Source organism: Colobus angolensis, unplaced genomic scaffold, assembly GCF_000951035.1.
Source record: "Colobus angolensis palliatus isolate OR3802 unplaced genomic scaffold, Cang.pa_1.0 Scaffold356, whole genome shotgun sequence".
Classification (NCBI taxonomy): domain Eukaryota; kingdom Metazoa; phylum Chordata; class Mammalia; order Primates; family Cercopithecidae; genus Colobus; species Colobus angolensis.
The window spans coordinates 1,449,828-1,474,389 of NW_012116888.1; the positions used below are offsets into that span (position 1 = coordinate 1,449,828).

At 46.7% G+C, this 24,562-nt stretch overlaps 1 protein-coding gene across 6 annotated transcripts in view; it reads left to right on the forward strand.

Annotated features, from left to right (window-relative positions):
* Nucleotides 1–1,327: 1,327 nt before the first annotated feature.
* LOC105519652 overlaps nt 1,328–24,562 on the forward strand; it is a 294,464-nt gene continuing 271,229 nt past the window's right edge. For 3 of the 6 annotated variants that reach the window (XR_001003010.1, XR_001003008.1, XR_001003009.1), the window contains exon 1: nt 1,460–1,663. Coding sequence is in view for 1 of the 6 variants with exons in the window: in XM_011953091.1 (XP_011808481.1) it covers nt 1,615–1,663; nt 24,214–24,325 (161 nt within the window). In the remaining 5 variants the exon portion in view is untranslated. Of the gene's footprint in view, nt 1,664–24,213; nt 24,326–24,562 lie in introns of all 6 variants that reach the window. The other 3 variants (XM_011953091.1, XR_001003006.1, XR_001003007.1) reach the window with 3 other exon arrangements.

The following is a 24,562-nucleotide window of genomic DNA, read 5'->3' on the forward strand; positions in this document are numbered from 1 at the left end:
CCACATAGAGAACAAACATAACCACCCACATCTCTGCAGAGATCCTGGTCAATGCATTCTTCTAGTGGGGCTGCCACACGCCTGGGGCCTCAGACAAGCCCCTTGTGGATGACAGGGGCTGGGCTGAAGACTGTCTCTGGGGCTGTGCCTCCTCCCTGTTCTCCACTCTCCCCCTAAAGGAAATGCACTGCAATGAATTGCACAATAAAGGCACTCCTAAATTCTGGAAAACTAGCAGGCTTTGAACTCTCCTGGGGGAAAGAACCATAAAAAACAAAACTGCAAGGAATGAGACAATTTGGCCAAATGGCCAATATGCTACAACTTTCATAGGGAACTCATCGCACTTGGTATTGCCTGATGGAAAAAATGCCCTGAATTTCCCGATAAAAGATCTGAGATGTGGCAAAGGAATAAGCATTTTTTCCCTAAGACAAATCTAGCTGTAAATGGAAACTGGGTCTCATGCCTCCAACAAAATATTATTTCCTTATTTACTCTAAACCTTTAGGAGTATCAGAATATAGCCTACATAGCATGAGGTACAAAGCCAAAAAAGGCTTCAAGGGCACCATTGTTCATCCATGACCTTGACTATGTCACCCCCCAGAAACCTTGAGTTGGGCAAATGTAATCACAGCAGCCTTTGCTGGCTTCTTGAACAGCTGCTAAGGATCACATGGATTCTGCTCACACCCAGTGCTTCTCATAATTTAAAAATGCTTGAAGCTGTGGGAGGCTGCCTGGCCCTCTGCATTATTCAAAAGAAAACCAGGAGGCAGCGACAATTCTTGATTCTTGCAGATAAACATTTTCCGACAACTATTAAGAGGTGGATTGCTCTACCTTCATTTAATTCCTTGGTGGTTTACTATTTGGATCTAGCATATTCTTGAAGTCTGAAAGATGGATAGAAAAGATGTAAGTCGTGTAAAGTTAAAAACTGGGCACCAACCCCCCTAACAGACAGCTTTGAAGAGATTATGATTTTAGATCCTGTGAATTGTTGTGTCAGAGGAACATATGCAGAAGAAAACAGGCACCAAAATGGTTATTACCAGAACAAAGTAAACCTGAACACCTAAAAGAATAAGAAAATATCTCATCCTTCTCTCTACTCTGAACTGCCTTGAAAAGAGCAAGAATTTCATACATGAGCCTGTAGCACATTACTAAATCTTAGTATGTATTTGAAATTCAAATGCACACAAAGTTCATGCATTTTATTTTCCAGTTGTTCTCAAGACTCCTAAATAAAGCATTTCCCCTGTGTGGGCGACCCCTGGGTCCCATGTGGGGTCAGTGTTTGGGTCTCTCTGAGAGGATTAGGAAGGCTGCCCTTCCAGGAAGGGCTGCAGGGACCCTGGGAACCGGACCAGTCCAGCTCACAAGTATGAAGAGAATGTCGGGAGAGGAAGTGGTGGCTATGAGTCAGCATGAGTCATCTCGTTCCAATGAGAATGAAGGCTGAGGTGTGCGCCTTTTTTTTTTTCCTTCTTAGTCGTGTGTACATCATTGGGAATGGAGGGAAATAAATGACTGGATGGTCGTCACTTTTTAAGTTTCAAATTGACATTCTAGGCAAGCGGTGCCTGAGCCCGTGCCTGTCTTCAGATGTTCACAGCACAGTTCCTGGGAAGGTGGAGCCACCAGCCTCTCCCTGGTGAGTATGTTTCTGTCATTTTTAGGGTCGCTTCTGCAGTTTGCCTTGGAGTCTGGGCTGTGGGAAACGCTGCTGCGTCCTGGCAGGGACACTGTGTTTCTTTCAGACTTTGAAGATCTGTCGTTTTAGAAAAGTGGCTGCCTCTGCCCCCAGCCCTGTGGTTACTGTCCTGTAGTGTGACTGTCAGGAGGTGTTTCTCGGTCCTTCATTGCGAGAATGTAGATGCCGGTTGCATATTCTGTTGTCTTGGAAGAAACTGCAGTGCTTGGCTGGAAAATAAGCTGCTCGGGACTCCACTGAGAAGCCAGAGTGAAGCTCAGAGATGGAAGTGGGTATACTTGTGCTAAGCCAGGGTTGCTGAGGTTGGGTGAGCTTCCGCTTCTCAGAGGTGGAGGAGAGGCAGCTCCTGAGCCATTTCTGGCCTCGTGGTCGGAGCTGCCCAATTTCGGTGCAAGAAATACCAGAGAGGCAGAACTTTGGCTGCCTTCTCTAAAAGCATATGAATGATTGCAGGAGCTTATTTTGCGTCCTTTCCTTTTCCTTAACGTTGAAAGTCACAAACTGTAGTAAAATCAGGAAGAACATAAAAATGCTGGGGGCTAGCGCTGGGGGTGGGGGACTGGGGAGGACTGAGGAGGGGGCACTCAGTCTTTGAGGCCTGACTTGATCTTGATAGGTATTTCTCAGGCTGTTAGTATTCCGACGAAGCTTAGCTTTACTGTCAAGTAAAATACAGGAAACATTTTTTTAAATGTTGTTCTAGTTACTGTAAATGAAACGGTTAAAATGTCATAAATACCTTATGATAAACATTTTTTCAAATTTGCTTAAAAAGCAACACATCAGTAGGCAGGGTATGACAGGGAGCTTTTTCAGTACAGTCATTTGAGTGTGTGGGCTTCCTGGGTTAATAATGAGTCAGCACCCAATTTCTAAAATTGGAGCAGCTAAGAGAATGTTCAATCTGCCCCTTAGCACAGCACAGTGGCTGGCCAGCCCCCCCGTAGGAAGGCTTGGCTGGTGGATATTTGGTTAAAATTGACTTAGGATGCCCCCCCTTGTGTAAGTGACCAGCTCCCAGCTTGGGTCCCAGCTCCTCTGGGCTACTGCTGAGAGACCCCCTCTGCTAAGGGATCTGTCTCTTAGGCAGGAGTTAACACATTTGGCTTCCAACCTTTGGCTAATGTTGACGATTTTTAGGTTGTCTTGAGGGAACAGGTTGAACATAGTTTCTGAAATGAAAAATCTAGTGTTTATTAAGGCTAGGGCAGCTGAGGGCTGAGGCTGCATCTGGAGCCTTGAGATGTTCCGCTTGCACATCACCTCGCCGAGGGATTGGGCGGGAGAGTTGGTCACCGAGTGAACTTCAAAGTTGGCGCTCTGCATGTGACGTGTAGCGTGGGAAGATTAAGTCAGCTTAAAATGAGAGAACAAGATCCCAAGGAAGAAAACCTCCCCAGAACCTTACTCTTTTATAGATAAAAGAAGATACATATTGAGAAAATTAAAAAAATAAAATGAAATAGTTGGGCTGCAAACCAGCAACTCTAGGACCAGATGCAGCCCTGGTGAAGGCATCCCCCACCAGATTCTGTTTGGCCTGCTCAGGATTGTTTTTTTTTTGGTGTTGAGATAACTGTGGGTGGGGTCCATGCTCTCCGGATCTCAGGCGCTGCCACACCCTGATGCCACAAAGCTTGGAGAGTGCGATTACAGGGAGGCTCAGAAGCCAGGCTAAGGGCCTGCCAGCCTCGTGGGGCTGCTGTGTGGTCCCCATAGTTTAGCATCTGCCAGGCCCCCAGAACAGGGCCTGGATGGAGAAGGAACTCCATCAACACTAACTCTGCTAGACTCTCTTATTAATTTGCCCTCTGAAGGCACTTGGGCTTGTGGTCCTTGAGTTAGCTCCATGGCTTTTTCAAGAAAGATCCTGCAGTTCCAACGTGAGCAGTGGTTGTTTCCAAGGCTAACAATCTTGCGCCAACTAGGAGCCTCCACAAGTCAGGTGCCAGGCATTTCTAAGCCGGGGGAGCAACCCCGCTTGTCTCTCTGGGTGAGTCCTCTCAGGGTGAGACCCTGTCTCCTTGTAAGCACTTGGAGATGTGCCACCTTCATGGAGACGGGAGCCAGTAAAAGGCAAACTGCCTTAGACAGCGCTTCCATGTGGTGTGGACACCAACATTTGCTCATCCTTGTTTCAGAGAAGGTGCTGGGTCCCAGACATGTGCTTATCACTGGGTCCCACGCCCTTCAATCCTTTAAAGGGTTTTGAGGTGGCTGATTTTTATCCCATACATTGATGTTTTTTCATGCAGAATTTGGGCAGTTGTCTGGACATTAGGAGTTGAGTCATCTCCTACCCATGAGAAACAAGCCTGTGGGAGGACTGATATTATCACTTCTGTCATCAAGAAATAAGGCCATGGGCATCCTGAATATAGAGCATGTATTAATCGAACTGCGAAAATGAAATGCAGCCATTGATGACTGCTGGAAGTTGGCCAATGTCCTGTTGTCATGGTGCCCTCAGCCTAGGGACTGGCCTGTGGCTCACTGGACCTGTCTCCCACTCTCCACTTCTCATCAGCACCTGGACCTGGTGCACCTGGTCTACCTCATGTCCAGCATTTTCCACAGTACCTGACTGCTGTCCCCACCCCTTGTTGTTGTGTGGTGAACTTGTCCCTGTATTGGCAAGTTACTTAATTCCTTGGTGTCCCGCCTTCCTCATTGTAAAATGCGAATAGTCATAGCACGAATGTCATGAGTTCTCGTGAAGATTTTATGATTAGCACACATGTTACAAGGAGACACGATAACTGTTATGTACATACCCATTCATTCAGAAATATAACAGAAAGCTTAGTGTCTCCATCTGGGTCCCTCTGCCCCGTGGGAATCCATAAAGAATTGATTCTCATCCCCCGGAAATGAGATCCCTCTTGTGTCATCAATTACATGACATGTTCTGCATTTACAGGACATTGATTTATTAGGTAAATGGGGAATCCTCCTTGGTTCTCTCCAGGAAAACCTGGGGTTCTAGATATCATCATCATCATCATCATGGTCATCATTATTGACATCTCACAATAAGAACTCCCATTGTATTCAGCTCTAACTGTATGGTAGCAACTTTACGGTATTCCCTTTACCCTCTCCCCACCCCAATATCCATCCTGGAAGATGGGAAGGATGATCATTTTGTTGACTCACTCAAGGCGGTGGGACTCTCCAGCAGGCATCAGGCATAGCATCTGCTTCAAAGAACACGTCGGCGGCAACAGGGGAGCCCCTTGCACTCACTCAGGCAGGAAAATCAGGAAAAGCAGCAGCTCTGCAGGGCTTTGTGTGTAATCCAACCAGACTGATGCCACAGGCCAGGAAACCGAGGACGGTTGGCTTCAGACCTACCCTGGAGTGGAAGCAGCTGGATTCTGTCCTCACGCTTCCTGTCTAAAGCCAGCTAGAGTGAATTTCTAGTCATCTAGATTCGGGTTATTTGGAAATCATCACAGTATCTGGAGATGACTCATATTGAAAAAAATTAAATAAGATACACTTAAAACTTAACCCAGGGTGAACATAACATGGCCTTTCCTTGTCAATTCTGAAGAAGATCTTTCAAGTTTGTGCAGTGCCTTAGAAACCAAATGCTCTCTTCCATTCTGCCAGGGTCCTAAAGAAGTACTACTGTGCCCTTTTGATCACTCTGCCTTGATCACTCTGTCCCGTCACTCTGCTATTTCACCTGTCAGTGAAATACCTGGTATCGGCCTGTCAACATGAAGCACTGAATGCTTTACACGTCTCCATCTGGATTGTTTAGGCTTTGAATGCCGAGAAGTATCTGCGCTTTGTTGGTCAATTGTAGTTGGTGCTAATTTGTGGGGAGTTTTTCCTGCAACTTCCCCTTGTGCCATAATCCAGAGGATCTCCCTCTGCCCCCAGTGCTGTAGGCTAGGCAGATATGGGCCTGGCTCAGGGCTGTTGGGCAAGGATTGGACTCTCTATAGGTTCTGGAGGGTTCTGGTTAGATCACAGAGCTCAGGCAAGGAAAAGACAATAATAGATCAGAAGGAAGTTGGGCCATCAGGAAGGATGAGTGGGCAGGATGCTTGGTGGTGTGAGAGGATTCCTTCTGATTAAAAAAATAGATGTTATTGCACTTTGTGTAATCAGAAAAGCTAAGGGTGACAGCAGATCTTATCCATTGTGGTTTTCCTGCTTATCTTTTGCTTTTAGGAGTGATTACCCTGCGAGTGAGGGCTTCTGCTACAGGGTCTTGTAGCTCTTCTCTTCATCCTGCCCTTTAAAAAATTTATCAGACTAAAAATCACAGGAATTGTAATGATGGCAGAAAATGTATTATTTTGGCTGTTCTCACTGGACAAATAACTTACAGAGCGTGAGACGGATGTGTAAGTTTCTATCAATTCAACTAGGTACAAGCGAAAATGTGTAAAATAGCAAGGGCTCCAAAAAGAGTCAGGCTTAATTTCTCTTGCACAGAAAAAGGATTCTGTTGCTCTTTCTGTCCCGTCCTCAAACAGGAAACAGGTTGTCTGGGACAAGGGTCAACAGGCAGCCTGTTCATCCACCTGCCTACTCTGCCGTCTTACGGATATCCAAGTTATCTTATGCTTCAAGAAGGCTGCTGGAGCTCCTGCCATCACTTCTGCATTCCAGACAGAAGGGAGGAAGGAAGTGGCGGGCAAAAGGCAAAGCCTCCTAGATGTCAGACTCCTCTGCAGGCCTTTCCTTGAATTCCCAGCTAACACTTTCACCCTAGTCTTTTACTGGCCACCCTATCCGTAAAGCAGCTGGAGGAGAAAGATGGATGAGTGAGGCCAGGCCCTGAGATGATGCAGAGCAAGGGGCACACAAGGGGGGACTCAGGTCCAAGGTGAAATGGCAGCAAGCACCCTCCCTCCAAAACCCACCACCTCCTTATGAATCCCTTTGGCCTTGATTATGCCAGTAGATAATGGGTATGTGACAGTTTCAGCTTCTCTGGACTTTGATCAGGTTGAATTATGTGAATAGGCTCCATGTCCTTGGAGATGAACTTGTTCTAAAAATTCTAAGCAACCCAGCCATTTGGCTCTTTGCTGGAAAGTAGCCTGACTTTTGAAGCCAAGTCTGGACAGTTTCCTTGCTGCACCTTAGGACTCAAAGGGCATGATCCTGACTCAGAAAGAGCTGGCTTTGAGGGAAGGTGTGAGTCATGAACCCAGACACAGCAGAGATTCCTGGTGCCAGTCTCCTGGGGGGAATTTATGATGGCCTTACATAATTGGGCTTATATATGTTTCACTAGAAAGACAAAAGTAGGAGTGAATTGTCTGCCAATTCACTACCACCTCCTTGGGGTCTAAGAGCCAGGCTGATGGTTCAAAGCTGGGATCCTCTATATATTAACAGTGTGATCCTTAACCCCTCTTTGTCCCAATTCCACATCTGAACGATGGGGATAAGAATGGTAGACTCTGCCATATATGGTTCTGAGGACTAAGTGAGGCCACATATGCAAAGGATCCGGAACAGTGCCTGGCCCCAAGTCAGTCCTCAGTCAACATAGTAGTGTTTGGATTGTCCTTATTACTTTATCGGATGCATGATAAATACTGGTTAAATGCATGAATGAAAAGAAATCCTACCTGATTTTAATACAAAAATCAAACAAGTGACTTCTGTCCCTTTGAATACCCTCCTCTAAGTTGTCCAAAGTCCTTGAAGCTACCATCTCCTTGGTACCCTTCCTGATGCCTCTGGTGCGGGCAATGTGGTTACTTCAACAAGTAGACCCTGGTTACAGAGAAGCCAAGTGATCTGTCCGCAGGCCCACTCACAGGACAGAGTACTATGCAATATCAGTCTGGTTGTCTTCAGAACTCTGTTGTAGACACTTTAGTATGCATTCTCTTTTGCTTCCTCTGTTGTCAACCACAACCCTGTGTTGTTAGGGACAACAGTGTGCCTGGTTAAAAAACGGTATTTCCTAGTCTCCTTTACAGATATGGTGGCCAATGAAAGATGTAGGCTGAAAGGGTTAGCTGGGGATTCTAGAAAGTTCTCTAAAGGAGCCTGACATCTAGTAGGCTTAGCCTTTTGCACCTGAATTCCCTCCTTCCCCCATCTGGAATGCAGACGTGATGGCTGGAACTCCAGCAGCCTTCATGAAGCCATAACACAACATGGAGGAAGGAAACCAGTGCTAAGGATGGCAGAGCAGGCAGATGGTCACAGGTCTTTGAGTGACCAGCTATTTTGCCTGGATATTTGACTATTTTTGGAGCTGGACGCAGACGGAGGTGGGAAAATTATTCCTGCTGACATTCAATCTGTAGGAGTATTTGTCAGAGTGTCAGGGTCACCTCTGTGTGGAGTTGCCTTTCAGGTCTCTGGTATAAGGGGCAGGGGTCATGGCCTTATGGTGACACCCAGGGACCCCAGTTGCTGTGGTCTTTGCAGACTACTTACTTATGAAAAAGCAGAATGTGACTGCCCTGGCAGAAAGATAAATGTCATTCAGGCTGATTCATTATTATACATTCATTTTCATTTATTTGTGGTTTTCCTCTGATTTTAAAAAGAAATCAAAATTAAAACACTTTTCAGGCCCCTGACAGTATCATGGGCCCCATGCACTGTGCCCAGTGTGCCCAATGGGCATGTAGGTCCCAGGAGGGCAGAGAGGAATTGCAGAAAGACTTGCCCTGGCCAACATAGGCTGGTCTGTCTAGGGGCAGCTTCGGAATTTTGGATTACCCAGAGCTGCACAGCGGGAAATGTGGACCTAACTCTTGCCTCTGAGGAAGGCAGGCAGGCTTGGTTTCATGTACTGTTGGTGAGCCCGGCATCCTCAATGCTCACTCGAGCTTTGGAAATGACAAGCAGGATTTTCAGAACAGGATTGTCTGTCCTGTCCCTGTTTTAATTTCAGCCTCCTTATTCCCCCTGTAATAATGTGCCACACTGCCTCAATGTATTTGTTTAGTGGGTATGAATTCCAGTCTATAATGCTAAGGTATCAAATATGTGACATAACTTTACTCTAGAAATCTCTAAATTATGTGAAATCTGCTCCAAGCTCACCCTGCCCTACCTCACCCTTTCTACCTGGTTACTGGAAGATTAAAATTCTGTCATTATTGAGGATCCTTGCTTGTCACAGTGCTCCAGATGTCATCAAGCAATCTTGGGCTTAGGTGATGCCAGGAAACCTGGGTGGGAGTTCCATTGTCTGCGGTGGCTGCTACCACTGCAACTTCGACACCTGGAGCCTCAGTGTGTGGGGAGCTCTGGGAGCTGCTCAGGGCCTGCTCCAGCTGGGGTGGTCCCCATATCTCTCTTGATCTGTCCTCTAACCACAGGCTCTGCTGCTGGAAATGTGTCTCTGCTCTCCTGGCCATGGTGTGAGCTCCCAGTCTCAGCAAATGCACCCAGCAATGTCTGATGGGGCACCCTCTGTGGGCCTTGTCCTGCTTGCTGCTAGCTGCTGCTGGGCCTCACCCAGCCCAGGCCTCCTGTCTCAGTCTGAAGGCCAAGAGACAGTGACAGCAGAGGAGACAGAAACAGAAAACTCTCTGAGGAGCCAGGGAAGTCACAAGGTGGCTTCCCAAACTCTCTAGTGCAGCACACTGATAGAACCTCCTGCAAGGATGGAAAAGTTCTGTATCTATGCTGGTCAATGCAGTGGCCACAAGCCACATGTGGCTACTAAGCAACTGAAATGTGGCTACTGTGACTAGGAACTGGGTTGAAAGTTTTATCTAATTTCAATTAATTTTAATTTCAATGCCCACAACTGCATGTGGTGTGTAGCTACCAGGTTGGACAGCACACATGAGGAACACAGACTCCTGATCTGGGAGCCTTGGAAGATGAGCCGTCACTCTGATGAGGTGGAAGGCCTGAATTGAGCCCTGCAGTGGCAGTAGGCAGGTCTTCAGAGGGGTTGGTGACCCCTCCGAGGTGCATACCCCCTGGGCCAGGAGCAGTGGCTAGTCAGGTTGGGGTCCCTGGCCTCTGCCACGAGTGGCCACTAGTGGAAGCCTCAATGTCTCCACCTCCAGTGGGCTCTCAGGGCTCACATGCCCATGCCAGGGTAGGGGACCTGTCAAGGAGGATGCCCTGGCACCCAGAGCACCTCTGCTGTTTGTCCTGACAGTTCCCTTGGGCTGGGGACCCCAGGTGCAGGGCACGTGCAGCCAGACTGTCCAGTCTTGTGGTATTTGTGCATGAACTTTCCTGCGTGGGGATAGACAGCCTTATTCTTGTTTGTGTAAAGCCATTCCAGGAACTGTTAATAGTTAGACTGGCATACATAGGCCTCAGGCTTGGTTCTTGTTAGTGTCCTACAAATCTCCCAAACTTTACTCTTTTGGCTTTTTAAGGGAGAGGCATTACGCTACGTTCAGGCACAATTGACAAGAAACATACAAGCTGTGAGGAGATGAGCAGGCCCAGGGCCCCAGGCCTGAGCCTCTTTTCTCTCCCATGCCCTGCCTGCTCAAGTGACCCTGAGCACAAATGATGTCCTTCTGTGTGTGGGATCACAGGCTGTAACGCGGGTCATCCTCCCCTGAAGTCACCCCTCAAGTTCCCCACATGATTTTACTCTTGGCTACTCCCCAGTTGGCTGCAGTTTGCTGGGCCATGTGACCTTGGAGGGGCTCAGAAGGCACAATGATGAAGCCACCGCCAGGGCTGAGCCTCAGCTCAGCCAGCTACTTACTGCATGCATGGCAACTGCATGCATTAACACCTACTGACCTCAGTTTCCTCACCCGTCAACTAGGAATAGAGAACAACCACCACAGAGAGTTGTTTGGAGGATGCAAAGAGTTCTTGCACGAAAAATTCTTAGGAAAGTGCTGCACATAGTAGGTACTCAACAGCATTAGCTATTTGGATTGGAATTAGTGGCTTTTTGCCATTTACTCCTGACCATAGGAGCTGTTCTCTGGGTCCTAGCTCTCCATGCCAGCAATGATCTCTCTCCTCCAACTCCGGCATTAGAGGAGTACCACAATCCTGCCTCCGGGTTGCATTTGCTGACACCCAGGGGCAGCATTAGGTGTGGGTTCAATTGTCCATCTGTTTAGTTATTTATTCGTTATTCAATGAATGTTAATTGAGACCAGTCAGGGCAGGTGAGAAGCAGTGCGGTTGTGAGGAGGGCTGTTAGTGGGGGAGATGCTGCTGCTGGTGTGCTTTCCTGTATGAATATAGCAGCTAGTGCACGGTCATGAAGAGGGAATCAGGGACACCATGCAGATGTTAAAAACTCTTGCTGATGTGGAATCGGAATCCCTAGGCCAGTCCTGCCTTCCTCTTGCTTAGCTGTGTGGCCGTGATGGAGGGTCCTCTTTGATCCTCTGTGATACATGGGCGAGGTGACCCACAGTGGTGGATGCCCAATCATCCAGCATGAAGTCATCATTACTAAGACACCTTTACTTGGAGTCACGATTGTCAGTGTGAAGGACACTTCCCACCTTAGAAGCCCCTTTCTATGAGCCCTCAGAGGGCTGTCTAATCCATAAGCCCTTTGCCTCCCACAGAGGCAGCCCAGCACATCACTGCAAAGTGCTAGCTGAGAAGATGTTCTATAAATTATCCAAAGTCTATTCTCTGGCACATCCATGATTTGGACCTAGCTCTGCCCCCGAAGTCATATAAGCATAGCCGTGATGGGAAGGATGGTGATAACTCAACATGCCCATTCATATTCATTGAGCATGTATTCTGTCCCAGAAACTGCTGAATTACTGCGTGAGCCCCAGCTCCTTCCATACTAAAGCCCTTCCGACTGCATGGACCTCACTACTTGTGTTCAAGCTCTTCCTTCTCCTCATGGTTCCTGGAAAGATTCTTTATGTGCTGAGGTGTTCAGCTACCCTTGACCTTGTGCTGCCTTCCACAGCATCTACTTGGCAACTTTCCAATGTCCCTCTTCACATGGGCACAGTGACCTCCCTTGTCTGGTTTTTGGCAACCATACCCATCTGTTGGACCCGGGCACTGTGCTTGAAGTCAGCTGAACTCCCTGTGTCTCTGTGTGGGAATGTGCTGCAAAGTCACATCTCTCTCTCTCTGTGTGTATGTATGTATGTATATATATATATATCTTTTAGAGACAAGATCTCAGTCTGTCACTCAGACTGGAGTACAGTGAAGCAATCGTAGCTCACTGCAGCCTTGAACTTCTGAGCTCAAGTGACCCTTGACCTCAGCCTCCTGAAGAGCTGGGGACTACAGGCATGTGGCACCATGCCTGGCTAATTTTAAAATATTTTTTGGCAGAGACGGGGATCTCACTCTGTTGTCCAGGCTAGTCTCAAACTCCTGTCCTCCAGTGATCCTCCCACCTCTGCCTTTCAAAGTGCTGGGATCATTCTGAATATGAGGTGGTGAGTTTTTTAAAACACTTTTTTTAACCGAAGTAGAACTTTACATTATCCTTGGTGTTGTCTTTTAGATTTAGCCCATGTATTCTCTAATATAAAACATGAAGCTCCATGTCATCTATAACATGGAGTGGTATCCCCTTTGCATCTTCACCAGAAGACCACTTGGATCAGTGAAGACCAAGAGCAGAGACCTGTGACATCCACTAGCGATTGTCTTCACTGCTGCCACTATCCCAGTGCTCTCGGACACCGCATTGAACATGAATAGCTCCCCTTGCTGCACAAGTTTCACTGATGGGGGTAAAGGGAGTTATAAAATGTATCATATGATCGAATATGTGATAGTGATCCCACAGACGAATGGAGCGGGTGGGGATGATTTAGACACTCAGCCAGGCTTCTCCTGATGGATACCCATCCTTCTCTGTTGTTCTCTCTTTACTGCATCCTCAAGCACGGAGAACTTTTGGTGAGGTTAGCTAACTTCAGGGCAGCTGTGAATTAGATACCAGCTATAAGTTACCTCCAACATCCAGAGCATGTAAACGCTCAGCTGTCAATGATTGTAATTTTCATTGTTTATACATAGTCACATCCTCAGTTTGTGAGGTGGATGCATTTGATTCAATTCAGATATGCCTTTCAAGCTGGCCCTGCTGAGCCGGGCCTGACAGGCACATGGCTCATCTCATCTGCATGTGACAGTCTCTTTGAAGTCACCAGAAGTGCTTGCCAGGAGTCATGCGCAGGAGGGAAGAGGTAAGACACAGAATGAGTACAGACTGCCACCCAGCCGCAGGAGAGGTGACTGCACACCAGAGGTTCCTGGTAAGGAGGTGACTCACCCGCCGACTGTCTCACCTGTCCAGTGTGTGTCGCCTGCTCTGTGTTCACCCACTGGGTTCATCAGAGGGGCACTTGGACAAAACAGGAATGCCACTGGAGAGGGGAACAAATGCTGCCCCCAAGTCCTTCCCTGCCCTTTAGAGTAATGCAGCCGCTGTCAGCACATCCTCACCCCCACCTGCCCTCAGCTTGCCAGAATTATCAGAATCTCTCAATTCTAATTTCAGCCATTCTCTGTGAAAATGAAAAGGTGGTGGCAGGCAATGGACACCCTATTGAAATAGAAACTGTTCTTCATATGTAAGAAAATAGTCCCAGAGTAATCTGGGAGTAATCTGAGCAAACTGATTCAAAGGATTATTACAATTTCTTAGTCTTCTACTGCTGCAAAAGTGGCACTCTTTGATTCTTATGTTTGAGGTTCTAATTGCAGGACTTACGAGAGATCAGTCATGCTGCTTACACTGTGTGTAGTGAATCAATGTTATTCTGAAGGGCCTCCTGGAAGCAGTAGGGATTAGAGAATGTATGTCTTTTAACATGATCATTCCCATCCTAAGGGGGTTGGGCACTCTTAACTCATGTTGCAGATGAGTAAACTGAGGCTTTTGAGATTTGAGGGTGCACAGCTTGAGGTAGAGGTGGAATTCCCAGCTTCATCCGAGAAACCACGAATCTCCAATAGCTTGCACACATCCAGGTCTGCTGGATCCTACTTTCTAAGACCACTTGCAGATTAGGAGACTTCAAACAAACAAATTATTTCCAAGGGAGGGCATCTTTCTTTGTAACCCCTACCCTGGCAATTCTCCACGGCCTCCGGGAATCCAGCCGGAAGCTCTGCGATGAGTCCTGGGGAACTCTTTTGCCCAGGCAGGTGTTGTAGGTACTCATCTGGAAAAAGGCGCTCATGACAGGTGGTGCCAACCTTCCACAGGTGCTTTTCAGCATCTCTTGAGATGAGGATACAGAATTTCTCTTTCACCCTGTAAATGTGGTAAATGAGGGAATGGAATTGCCAGCTTTAATTTTTCTGAATAGGATTCAAAAATGAAACTGAATGAAAAGGTATCCAGTGAAAAACACACACCCATCCCCATCTCCCATCCAGTTCCCTCCACAACCCTTTTCTTAGTTTCTTATATGTCTTTTCAGAGTTTCTTTATGCAAATATGGTATAAACAAAAAAGAATGGGCCTTTTTCTTTTCTTCCTTATTTTCCACAAAATCTATCAAAATAGGTTTTTTGTTGTTGTTGTTTCATTTTGTTTGAGACAAGGTCTCACTCTGTCACCCAGGCTGGAGTGCAGTGGCACGATCACGGTTCACTGCAGCCTCGACCTCCCCAGGCTCAGGTGATCCTCCCATCTCAGCCTTCTGAGTTGCTGGGACTGCAAGCATGCACCACCATGCCTGGCTAATTTTTCTATTTTTTGTAGGGACAGGGTTTTGCTGCGTTGCCCAGGCTGGTGTCAATCTCCTGGACACAAGCAATCTGCCTGCCTCAGCCTCACAATGTTTTTTTTAATGTGAAACCTCTTTTTGTGTTGAGAGGCCTGGCTTGTGTGTTTGAACTCAGCTGCCTACCTTTGCAGCTGTAAATGTCAGGGCTCCAGGAGGGCTGGCTGGGTCTCTCCTCCTCCCCTGTAGGGTGAGTGGGGCCCTGAGCTTATCCAGGCATCCGTAGGGGAAGTGTGGATGGATGGATGGATGGCCAGGCCCTGGCCTTTAGGGAATGCACTGTGTGTGGTCTTCCAGCCCCAGCAAAGTCCCAGGGGGCCCGAGCGGGAAGTTGCCATCCTCAGGGGGTCTGAGTGGGGAGTCGCCATCCTCAGGGTCAGCCGTGGTTTCTGGTTTCGAATTGAGCTCCCGGGGGCGGAGACTCCATTCCCCGGAGGACAATCTGATAGCCAGAAATGAGAGCAGTGACTTGGATGCTGTGTAATTCAGGAGGGTCCCCGTCCCTCAGAGTCACCTGGACACCATATTGTATTTACAAAACAGATGGATGACGAAATGGAAATTGGGTCTTCAAAAGAATTAATCTCAGATTTTATTTATTTATTTTTAAAATATTGATTTTTCCCAAAGACCCTTTCCAAGTCAAGAATTGTTTTAAAAACCAGCCTAGCGAAGGCAAATGCTGTCTGTGGCAGCAGGCACCGCAAGGAGCTGAGGCTGACTTATGTTACTCCCCTGGGCTAGGTGCGCCTCTAAGGAGATCACACACTTTAACCCCCTTTGTGACCCTACATGCTCATCCGCATTTCTTAGACGGGAAGCAGAGCCAGCTCACAAGTCGGGGAGCCACAGTTCCAGCCCAGGTGTCACTGGGCCCTGCCCGCCCCAGCCAGCAACTCAGGAGCACACAGCACCCCACACGCGTGCAGGGGACAGCTGTCCTCACAGAAGCAGCCCCAGGGCCTACAGGACTTCCTGGGGTTTACTCTCAGAGCACCCATGAGGTTAGAATCAGAAAGCCTGGGAGTCAGGAGACCCAGGGCAGCTGGAGGTCTTCGCTGAGGCACAGCAGCCCCGTCTGGAGGCCTCCCTGAGAGGCACTTCCTGAGGAGTCTGGTGGATTTTGAGCTGCTTTTAAAACAACCTTCTCCTTAGCATAGACACTGACACTGAAGGGAAAGAAGGCAAATGGTCCATTCTTAGTGGGAAGGCAACTTGCTTTCAGGGCAATGAGTTTGGGGGAAGAGGACTGGTAGAAGACACGACTAAGAAAGTGAGTAGGAGTCCAGACGTGTGTGAATCATCCTTTAGGGCCTCCATGTGTGTGACGGGTTGACTTGTGTCTTCCAACATTCACATGTGGACGTCCTCGCCCCTGGCAGCTCAGAAAGTGACCTTATTTGGAAACAGTGCCGTTGCCGATGTAATTAGTTCAAATGAGGTCATGCTGGAGTTGGGTGGGCCCCTCATCCCATACCACTGGTGTCCTTATAAGAAGGGGAAATTTCAAGACAGACTCACACACAGGGAGTACACCATGTGAAGACTGGACTTACACAGCTACACCACCAGAAGCTGAGAGAGACGCTGGAACACAGCCTTCCCTTTGGAGGCAGCCTGGTCCGGCGGGCACGGTGATCTCAGACTTCCAGCTTTCAGAACTGTGAGACAATATTTTATTGTTTAAACCACTTATTTTTTGGTACTTTCTTGCGGCAGCCCTAGCAGATGCTAATCCAGCGTGCATTCTGACAGAGGGTCAGAATGTAGCATTCAGAGGGGGCTCCTCAAATCCCAGGTCTAGCTTGGTGTGGTTCAGCTACTGGAGAGACATCTGCTGCTAATGGATGAGCAATCAACCTGGACGCAGGAAATCATTTTTTATTTGGGTGAATACAATATTCTCATTTTGTTTTAACTTTTCCTAAAAGTTAAATCAAGGTTCAAAAGAAAATCGAGGTTCAAAGAAAAATTTTTGGTCTTTACATGTGCTAAAAAGAAAAAAACAGAAAGAAAGACTCATTTCATCTTTATATGGATGTGATCCATGCTCTGGTGGGCTACCGAGTGTCTCTCTCTGCGGGTCCCTGTACTCCGTGTGAGGCTGGCGGCCGAGCCACGGTTCCCACATGAGCAGGACAGCAGTCTCACCTCACACCGAGAACCTTGCCCGAACATGGAACTTTCACCCACGTTGCCATTTTCCCTCTCCCTTTCCCTCCTGAGGTTCACACTCGTCTCTCCAAATTGAAATTTACAAAGAGAGGAGATGGAGGCTCCCAAGTGACCACGAAGTCACATTTTATGTGAGACCTTTTTGCCTCATTTGCTAGTTATTGAACAAAGGTGACTCTGAACCTAGCAGAAGCACGGGTTCAACACACAGTTCAGAAAAACAGGAACCATCAATTCGTAAGAACTTAAAGAAAAAAATAGTTTAAAGAACTGAGAAGTTGCCACATTATAGTGAAAGAATGTCGGGTTTTGGAAATGACAAAAACGAGCAATCTTCACCTCGAAAATCCGGTGGAGTCAGTTACACAAGACATAACCGCACACAAACATGGCATTTCTGATAATATAATGGCATTTACAGTCAAGAAGCTTCTTTCAGAGTATTTCATGGAAAGTTATTTTAGTAGCAAGGGTAGCCTTCAGCAGTGAGTATTCGTCAAGAGAGTGAAACCTTGACTTCAAAGTCAAGAGGCGGAGGAGTGAGGACTCAGATCTGGAGGCGACCTGCAGGGCGGGTGCCCACACACAGGTGCCCCAGCTGTGGACATCCCACGTGCACGGGAGTGGGCCAAAGAGAGGCCCATGGATCCCTGCCCACCTCAGAAATGTGAGCAGGCAGCTGGGGGGCATTTGGACTCCAGCCGGGACACCCTCGTGGCCGGGCAGGGGATGCAGGCACCACAGGTCACAGTAGTTTGCTACAAGTGTCAGCTTTTAAAATTTTAAATAATCCTCTTATTGTAAAATTGAGGACACTATTTTAAGCAACGCAAAAACCACGTAAAAAAATGTCTGTGGGATGTGAATAGTATGTTTCTTTAAGGTAATGTCTGAAGAAAACATAAAAGCCCCAGGTGAAAGACACCCTGGAAGCAGAGGTGCCCCTGAGGGTTGGCTGCCCCAGGACAGAGAAGGGCTTTGCTGGTGCCCAGGTGGCAGTGCCTGTCTTGATGCCAGGTGCAGGGGTGTAGAAGAAAAGGCAAAGAAGAAAATAAAACTCACCGCTGACATTCCCGCCACTAGAGCTGCCCACTGTTCCCAGTCAGGCCTATTTCCTCCCAGTCCTGTTCTCTGTGTATATTTGATAATTGCATAAATCATCTCTCCCGTAATTAATCTCCTTTAAAATTTGGAATAATATAGTTCTTAGAATAATATAATAATCATGCAGAATAATTTAGAATAATGTTATTTAGAATAATTTTTGTAGTCATGCCACTTTGCAGTCATTCATAACTCAGAAGGACTCTGTGTTTGGAAGGTGTATTTAAAATGTGCCCTCTTTGCTGAAGAGCTGGTTTTATGGTAAAAATCCAATAACATTGTAGCTAAGCACTGAAAAAAAGTAAAGGATTAAGCTCAGCCTCCAGAAATACTGATTTTATATATATTTGCTCTGGGGAAGATTGGTTTAAAAAGACCTACAGCCTGTTAATAGCTCTTTTATCAATTGCCTCCTCATAATTTTTGCCCTTTTTCCTCCCCCCCCCTCCTTTATTCCCTCTGTCTCTTTCTTTTCCCCTCCCTCCCTCCTTTCCTTCCTTTCTTCCTTCTCCCTTTCTTCCTTTTATTCATTGTTGTTCTGGGGGAACTTTTCTAATGTTGTGGATTTTAAGCCTTTGATAAATATGCTGCAACTACTGTCTTTCAGCCCGTCTTAACTTTCTTTACTGTGTCATTTATATTACGGAACTATTTCACTTTTAAGTACTTATTATTTTCCTTTTAACACCCGGGTTTTGTCTTGCTTAGAAAGTCTGTTCCTACCCCTAGATTCCAAAAATATCCTCACATTTTTTTCTTCTGATACTTAATAATTTTATTTTTAAAGTTTAAAATGTCAAAACAAGTAGAACTTATTTTTGTTTATAATTTGAAGTAAGGGGGTTTCATTTTATCCTAAACGTGTAGCAAATTTTCCCAGACTATTTATTAAGTCATCCACTTTTTTCCTGCTGAAATTATGATATTTAAGCTGATATGTTTTATGTGTTGGGGAGGTGTCACATGGGCAGTTTCCAGTTGGAATGTGGGATTAGGTAGAGCTTTGACACGACGTCTGTGTCTTTCTGACTCCCGTGTGACTTCAGGGCAAAGAGGTAGAGGAATGGAGCTCAGAGCTTTTAGAGAATATGGGCCAGAAACAGGAAGGAGTCAGAGCCTGATAATGGGAACTAGCGGACAGTAAACACAGTGGAGGGCCATTGGAGCCAGAGCAGCTGAGAGACTTCAGGAGGTGAGTTTCAGAGAGCCTCGGCATAAATGGATCCAGGGCGTGGTCAGCTCAGGGAAAGACAGACAACCAGACCTGAGCACAGGCCAGGCCAGGCCAGGCATTTTAGTATCTGCATATTGAGAAAGTTTGACCTTGAGTGTGAAATGTAGACAGGCAACCCAAATAAAAAATAGGCCTGATTGGGGCCAAAACTAAACCAGATTGATGAAAATAATCTCAAGAGTAGGAATGGACACAATCTACAAGAAGGAGACTGAACCCACCAAGAGTGGAGCTTGAGAAAAACCAAACGATTAGAGGCTGCCAAGTCGGCCCAAACCCCAAGGGTGTGGGAATTTGGGAGGGCACCGAGGGCTGGACTGAGAACCTCTTCTCAAAGAAGTCTTTCCAGGATGCTGTACTTCTGTCCTGCCACCTTGCAGGCCTTACAGTGAGACCATGAAGTCCCCGGCACTCTCCCTGCTGGACCCGTGGCCGATGTCGATGTCCACTGGGTCGGCCTCACAGGCGTGTGTGCCGTGCAGTCGCTTAGGGCCTCCCCTGTGAGAAGGGCCGGGCTTGGTTTAATGCCCTGCTTTTACCATCTGAAAATTCTTAATGGTTTTTGAAGAAGGGCTGCACATGTTCATTTTGCACCAGTTTATAATTACATCATTAAAAACTCTGTGCTTTTCCTTTTTATTAAAAATAAGAATGTCAGAAATTACCCCTTTAAAATGGTAGAACAAGAAGGCATTAAACTCTTAATATTTCAGGTCAAATTTGACACTGTCCCTGGACATGCAGGTCTGGGTATCAGTGGGTCTTAACCCCTTTCCTGCTGAGTCCAGAAGATGCTTCTAGCCACCTAGCATAGGTCTCTAGGGGACCCCTGCCACAAGGCAGGGCCAACACCAAATGACGTAGTTGCCTTTGATGACTGAGGCACCACTGCTTTATGTAACAGCAGGTCCTGATTTATGAAATGTGGCTTAAAAGCAACTTAAAGAAATGAAAGGTCAAGGAGAGAATATGTGATGAGATTCTGACCCCATGGAGCCTCCAGCCCCATGGCTTACTGTGCTTGGGCTGTGTTCTCTGGCCTGGAAGGGTCCACAGAGAAGGCAGGCTGCCAGCAGGAGGCCTGCCTGCTCCACCAGACCGATGACACTTATCCCACTTGGTTCCCAGAACTAAGAGACCAGGGACCCTGAAGGACTAGTTTCAGGAGAACTCTCTGTCTTAATTTAAGGCATGCTCTGTGGAGTGGGGCTGTTGGGCAGCCTTTCCAATTTATTCACCCATCCCCGGGATCCCTTGGGATTGAGAAACCGAGTTTCTCTGGGATTCTTCTCTCACCACCCATATCCTGCAACCTTAGGGGCCTCCCTGTACTGGGTATCAGCCTGGTCTCAGCATTCAGGGACTCAGAGAGAACAATCAGAGGTGCATTTCTATCACTATGAGGATCCTTGACCTTCTTCCTTGACCTTGACCTTCTATCCTTGACCTTGCATTTCTTTAAGTTGCTTTTAAGCTACATTTCGTAAATCAGGACCTGCTGTTACATAAAGCAGTGGTGGAGAGTCCCAGGCTCCCATGAGGACTTTAGGCTCAGGCCAACAATGCAAAGAAGCACCCTACTTGGGGGAAACTTGCTGTCCAGTTGTAAAGAAAGCACCAGGGGGCCATGACGCCCATCCCACCGATGCTCCCTCCCAAACTCTCCTAAACCCACAGCTCCCAAACAAGTTCTGGATTGCACTGATCAGGCTCCAACCAAGGTGAGCCCACTGAGGTCAGAGTTTGCAGAATCTAGGAACTCAACCAACATGATGGCTTCGGAGATGAAACAGCCAGCACATCCAGCTGTAGTTACCCCATAAGGAGCAGAAAGTTTGTTATCACTTCCTCTCTACTGTTTTTATGTTCAGATGACCAGTAGGTCAGTTGTTCGTACTGTGGTGATGCCTGTAAAGGGAGCACTGGAGGTCAGGGGGTGCCAGTGAGTGGTGGAGACCATTATAAATACTACGTCCCCAAAGGGTATACAGTCAAATAAATATAGCATGGGTAAAACCAGGTTGACCTAAGAGAAACATCTTTTTCTAAAAATCTGCAAGACTTCTCAGAGCCTTTGGTCATGCATTTTAAATATCCAAATATGTGTTTTGAAAATATGTGAAATAGCATAACATTTGCGGTATATGTTAAATGTAGATGATGGTGGAACTTTCTATTTTTTCTTAGAGAATTTCATGGGACCAGAGTTCCAAAAAACACAAATGTTTTGAGGACAAAACCTATGAATATTGTAGAAGATTAGAAGCAATACATTACTATAGGCAGAAGATAAATGACATTGGATTGAAATTTTTAAAATGGGAAAATAATTACAAATGGAGGAGTGGCATGGTCAGAGGCAGAGTGCAGGTGCCTGTGGCACATCTGGATTCACTGGCTCAGGCAAGCTGCGGTGGAGCAGGAGGCTGGGGACGTGTGTATGGAGTCCCAACTGCCAGATCACAGTGTTGGATTGGGTCTTTCACCTGCAGGGCTGTGTGTGTGTGTGTGTGTGTGTGTGTGTGTCTGTGCACACGTGTGTATGTGCTGCTTAAAGGTTTCTGAGCAAAGGATGGAATGAGGAATGTGCAGCTTTAGAATAATGACTTGGTGGGAAGAATTGAAGTGAAGAAATGCTGGAGATTTGTAGCCCTCCTAGAAGTCACTTTCAGCATGGATCTTGGTGTGGCCTGGAAGGAAAGGACCCGGCTTGTGCGAGGCAGCAGCAGAATGGACACATGAGAGCCGCAATCAAGACAGACGTGGCAGGGTGAAGAACTGGGCTGAATTGTGAAACTCTAGGCTGCCCATATCACACTGACATTTTGAGAACTCAGAACAGATGGCAACACCTGGGCCCCTGCCTGTGCAGATGGGCCAGAAAAACGTGACACATGTGAGGGAGGGTGGGCATGGGGTGGCAGCAGTTTCTCTCGCCCAAACATTAAGAATGTTACAGAGTAGAAATATTATTACAGAATTAGTGAAGCACCTCTGGGGGACTCCCCTTCCTTCCCCCCCAAGTATATGTTGGCTAAGTAGCCACCAAAAACAAATGGAGACACCTGCATGCTCTTGCAGCCACTGCGGTGCGGCCAGCTCCTCTGCTGGGCTGTACACATGGAGATCGTGTAAGTGATCAGGGCCAATGTCTCTGGCAGCCATGGAGAAACAGGTGGCCCAGCCAGGCCCCTTCATTGCCCATGATGGACCAGCTTGCCATCGCTGGTCAATAGCTGCAATCCCAGATAGTATTAGGCAATATATAATTAATAAAGAATATTCCAGTTGATCTGGTTCTTTTAAAACAAGGAAACTTCTTGCTATTTGGAACCCATAAAATCCACTACTCCCTGAATTGTATGTCCTGAAATCTCACAAATTTGCACACTGACACAGTTAATAAAGGAACAGGAGATAATTTAAACAGTCCTGTGGTTTGGAAGTCACAGGTTCTGCTGCTTCATGTTCATGCACAAGACTAAGAGCCTTTGAAGAAGATCACTTCCTAGACGAAGGCTTTATGTCTGGATTAAATGCAGCTCCTCCAGATGATCTCCAAAGGAGATTCAGCCAGCTTCTGTTCTCTCTACTATCCCCGTCTTCTTGCCTCATCCCATGCACATATTTATATGTGTTCATATTTATGCACGGACATGCTCTAGTGTGCCCTCTAGTGCAGAAATTTTATGCATGAAACTTTAACCCCTCTTGCATCAAGGCATACAAGCAGAATAGATGAGTGGAAAGATTTTAGGGCTTGGAAGGGCAAACATGATAGTCACTATACATTATAAAGAATACCATATGGCAGTGTGCTTTGGAATATACCACTAGGAATGTTTCTGCATTGCAATTAGAAAGTAATGATATTGAAATGAAGTGAAAAAAAATCACAGGTATATAATTCAGCACTGAATTGATGAGGACACAGAGGTGAACTAGAAAGGCAACCCAGTGGAAACCACTTACAGTCCCACAAAAGTAAGATCTAAGCAATGGGGGTATAAAAAAGGAAGGCAAATTGATGAAGATGGCTTGCGGTGATGTGACCTGGAGTTCAGGGAGGGACAGGGACTTGCCTTGGACTCACCATGGGTGCTCATGAAGGAGGCAGCATTTGGACAAGGCCCTGAGAGGCAGGTGGATTTGGATGTGCAGTGGAGTGGTGGTCCAGGTGTGTGGAGTGGGGGTCAGCATGTACAAAGGCATGGAGGTGGGCAAACCGAGGCTGAGAGCACAAGAGGTTGTGCTGTGTGTCTTCCGGCTGGCCAATGAGCACATGGAGGTAAAAGTACACAACTCGGTGAGAGACAGGAGTTTGTGTGGATCAGGTCTGCTGTGACATAAATATGCAAATGATGTGGTCCCTCGTGGTAGCACCCTCAGGATGACGCACTCTTCTACCAAGGTTGACGTTGCTCAAAACATGGCTGAAAATTTTGGCTGGGGGTGTACCCTGGGAGCACATTTAGAAGCCACAGTGGAAAAAGCCCTCATTGCTTCAGCTTTGAGTCATCCGGGCTCTCCCACCTGGCTCATTTCACCTGACAGTTTCTAAAACTTCTCACAAGGAATTTGTCAGTTTATTACACATCCATAGAATGCCCTGAAGAGCTATTCCAAAAGAAGAGCTTGAAAGTCAAACACTAAGCAGAAAAACGGTGACTTCCAAACCACAGGGTTTATTCGAATTATCAACTTAGTCCTTTATTAACAACTTCAAGGTGCAAATTTGTGAGATTCCAGATGGGCAGTTCAATGAGCAGCTGGATTTTGCTGGTTCCCAAGCAAGGAAAATTCCCTTGTTTTAAAGAGCCAGATCCATTTGGAATAGTCTTTCTTCCCCACATATTACGGCATGAACATGACTCTAAAGTACCTGCTGAGGGTCTTTCTTTTTGTGACGGTGGGCACTGTTCCCCACTGTGATCGGCTTGTCACAGCGCTCAGTGTGCATTCCGTTGCTTCTCTCCATAACGCCTCTCAGCTAACTCTGCTGTTTCTGTGCTCCTGGGTTGTTAACGTTCGAGTCTTGGCTCTATACCATTTTCCTTATCATTTAGGATTCCACTGGGAGGACATCACTAAGTTTTGTGAAATCAGACTTCATGTGTTGGCTGAGATCATGGGGGTTGAGTGTTCTCTGAGCCCTTGCAGGCTGGGGGAAGACAGAAAACCTGGACACCTTGCAATCGTTTGCAATAAAGTGGAAAGACTAAAGTAGTTTTGATTTGTGCATTAGTCTGTTTGGACTACTATAACGAAATACTACTTGGTGGCTTAAACAACAGAAATTTCTTTTCTTACAGTTCTGGAGGCTGGAAGTGCAAGAGGAAGGTGTCAGCAAGATCGTTTTTTTTTTCTGAGGGCTCTCTCCTTGGCTTGTGGATGGCAGCCTTCTCCTCGCACAGTCTTTTCTCTGTACTTGCTCATGTCTGTGTCCTGATTCCCTTTTCCTAGTAGGACCAGTCAAATTGGATTAGGGCCTAAACTAATTACCTCGTTTTACTTTACCTCTTTAAAGGCTGTATGTCCAAATACAGTCACATTCTGAGGTGCTAGAGGTTAAGATTTCAACATATGAATTTGAGGGGGGACACAGTTCAGCCCACAACATTTGTTTTTTGTAATACATTTAAAAGACCCATTTCTGGGCTG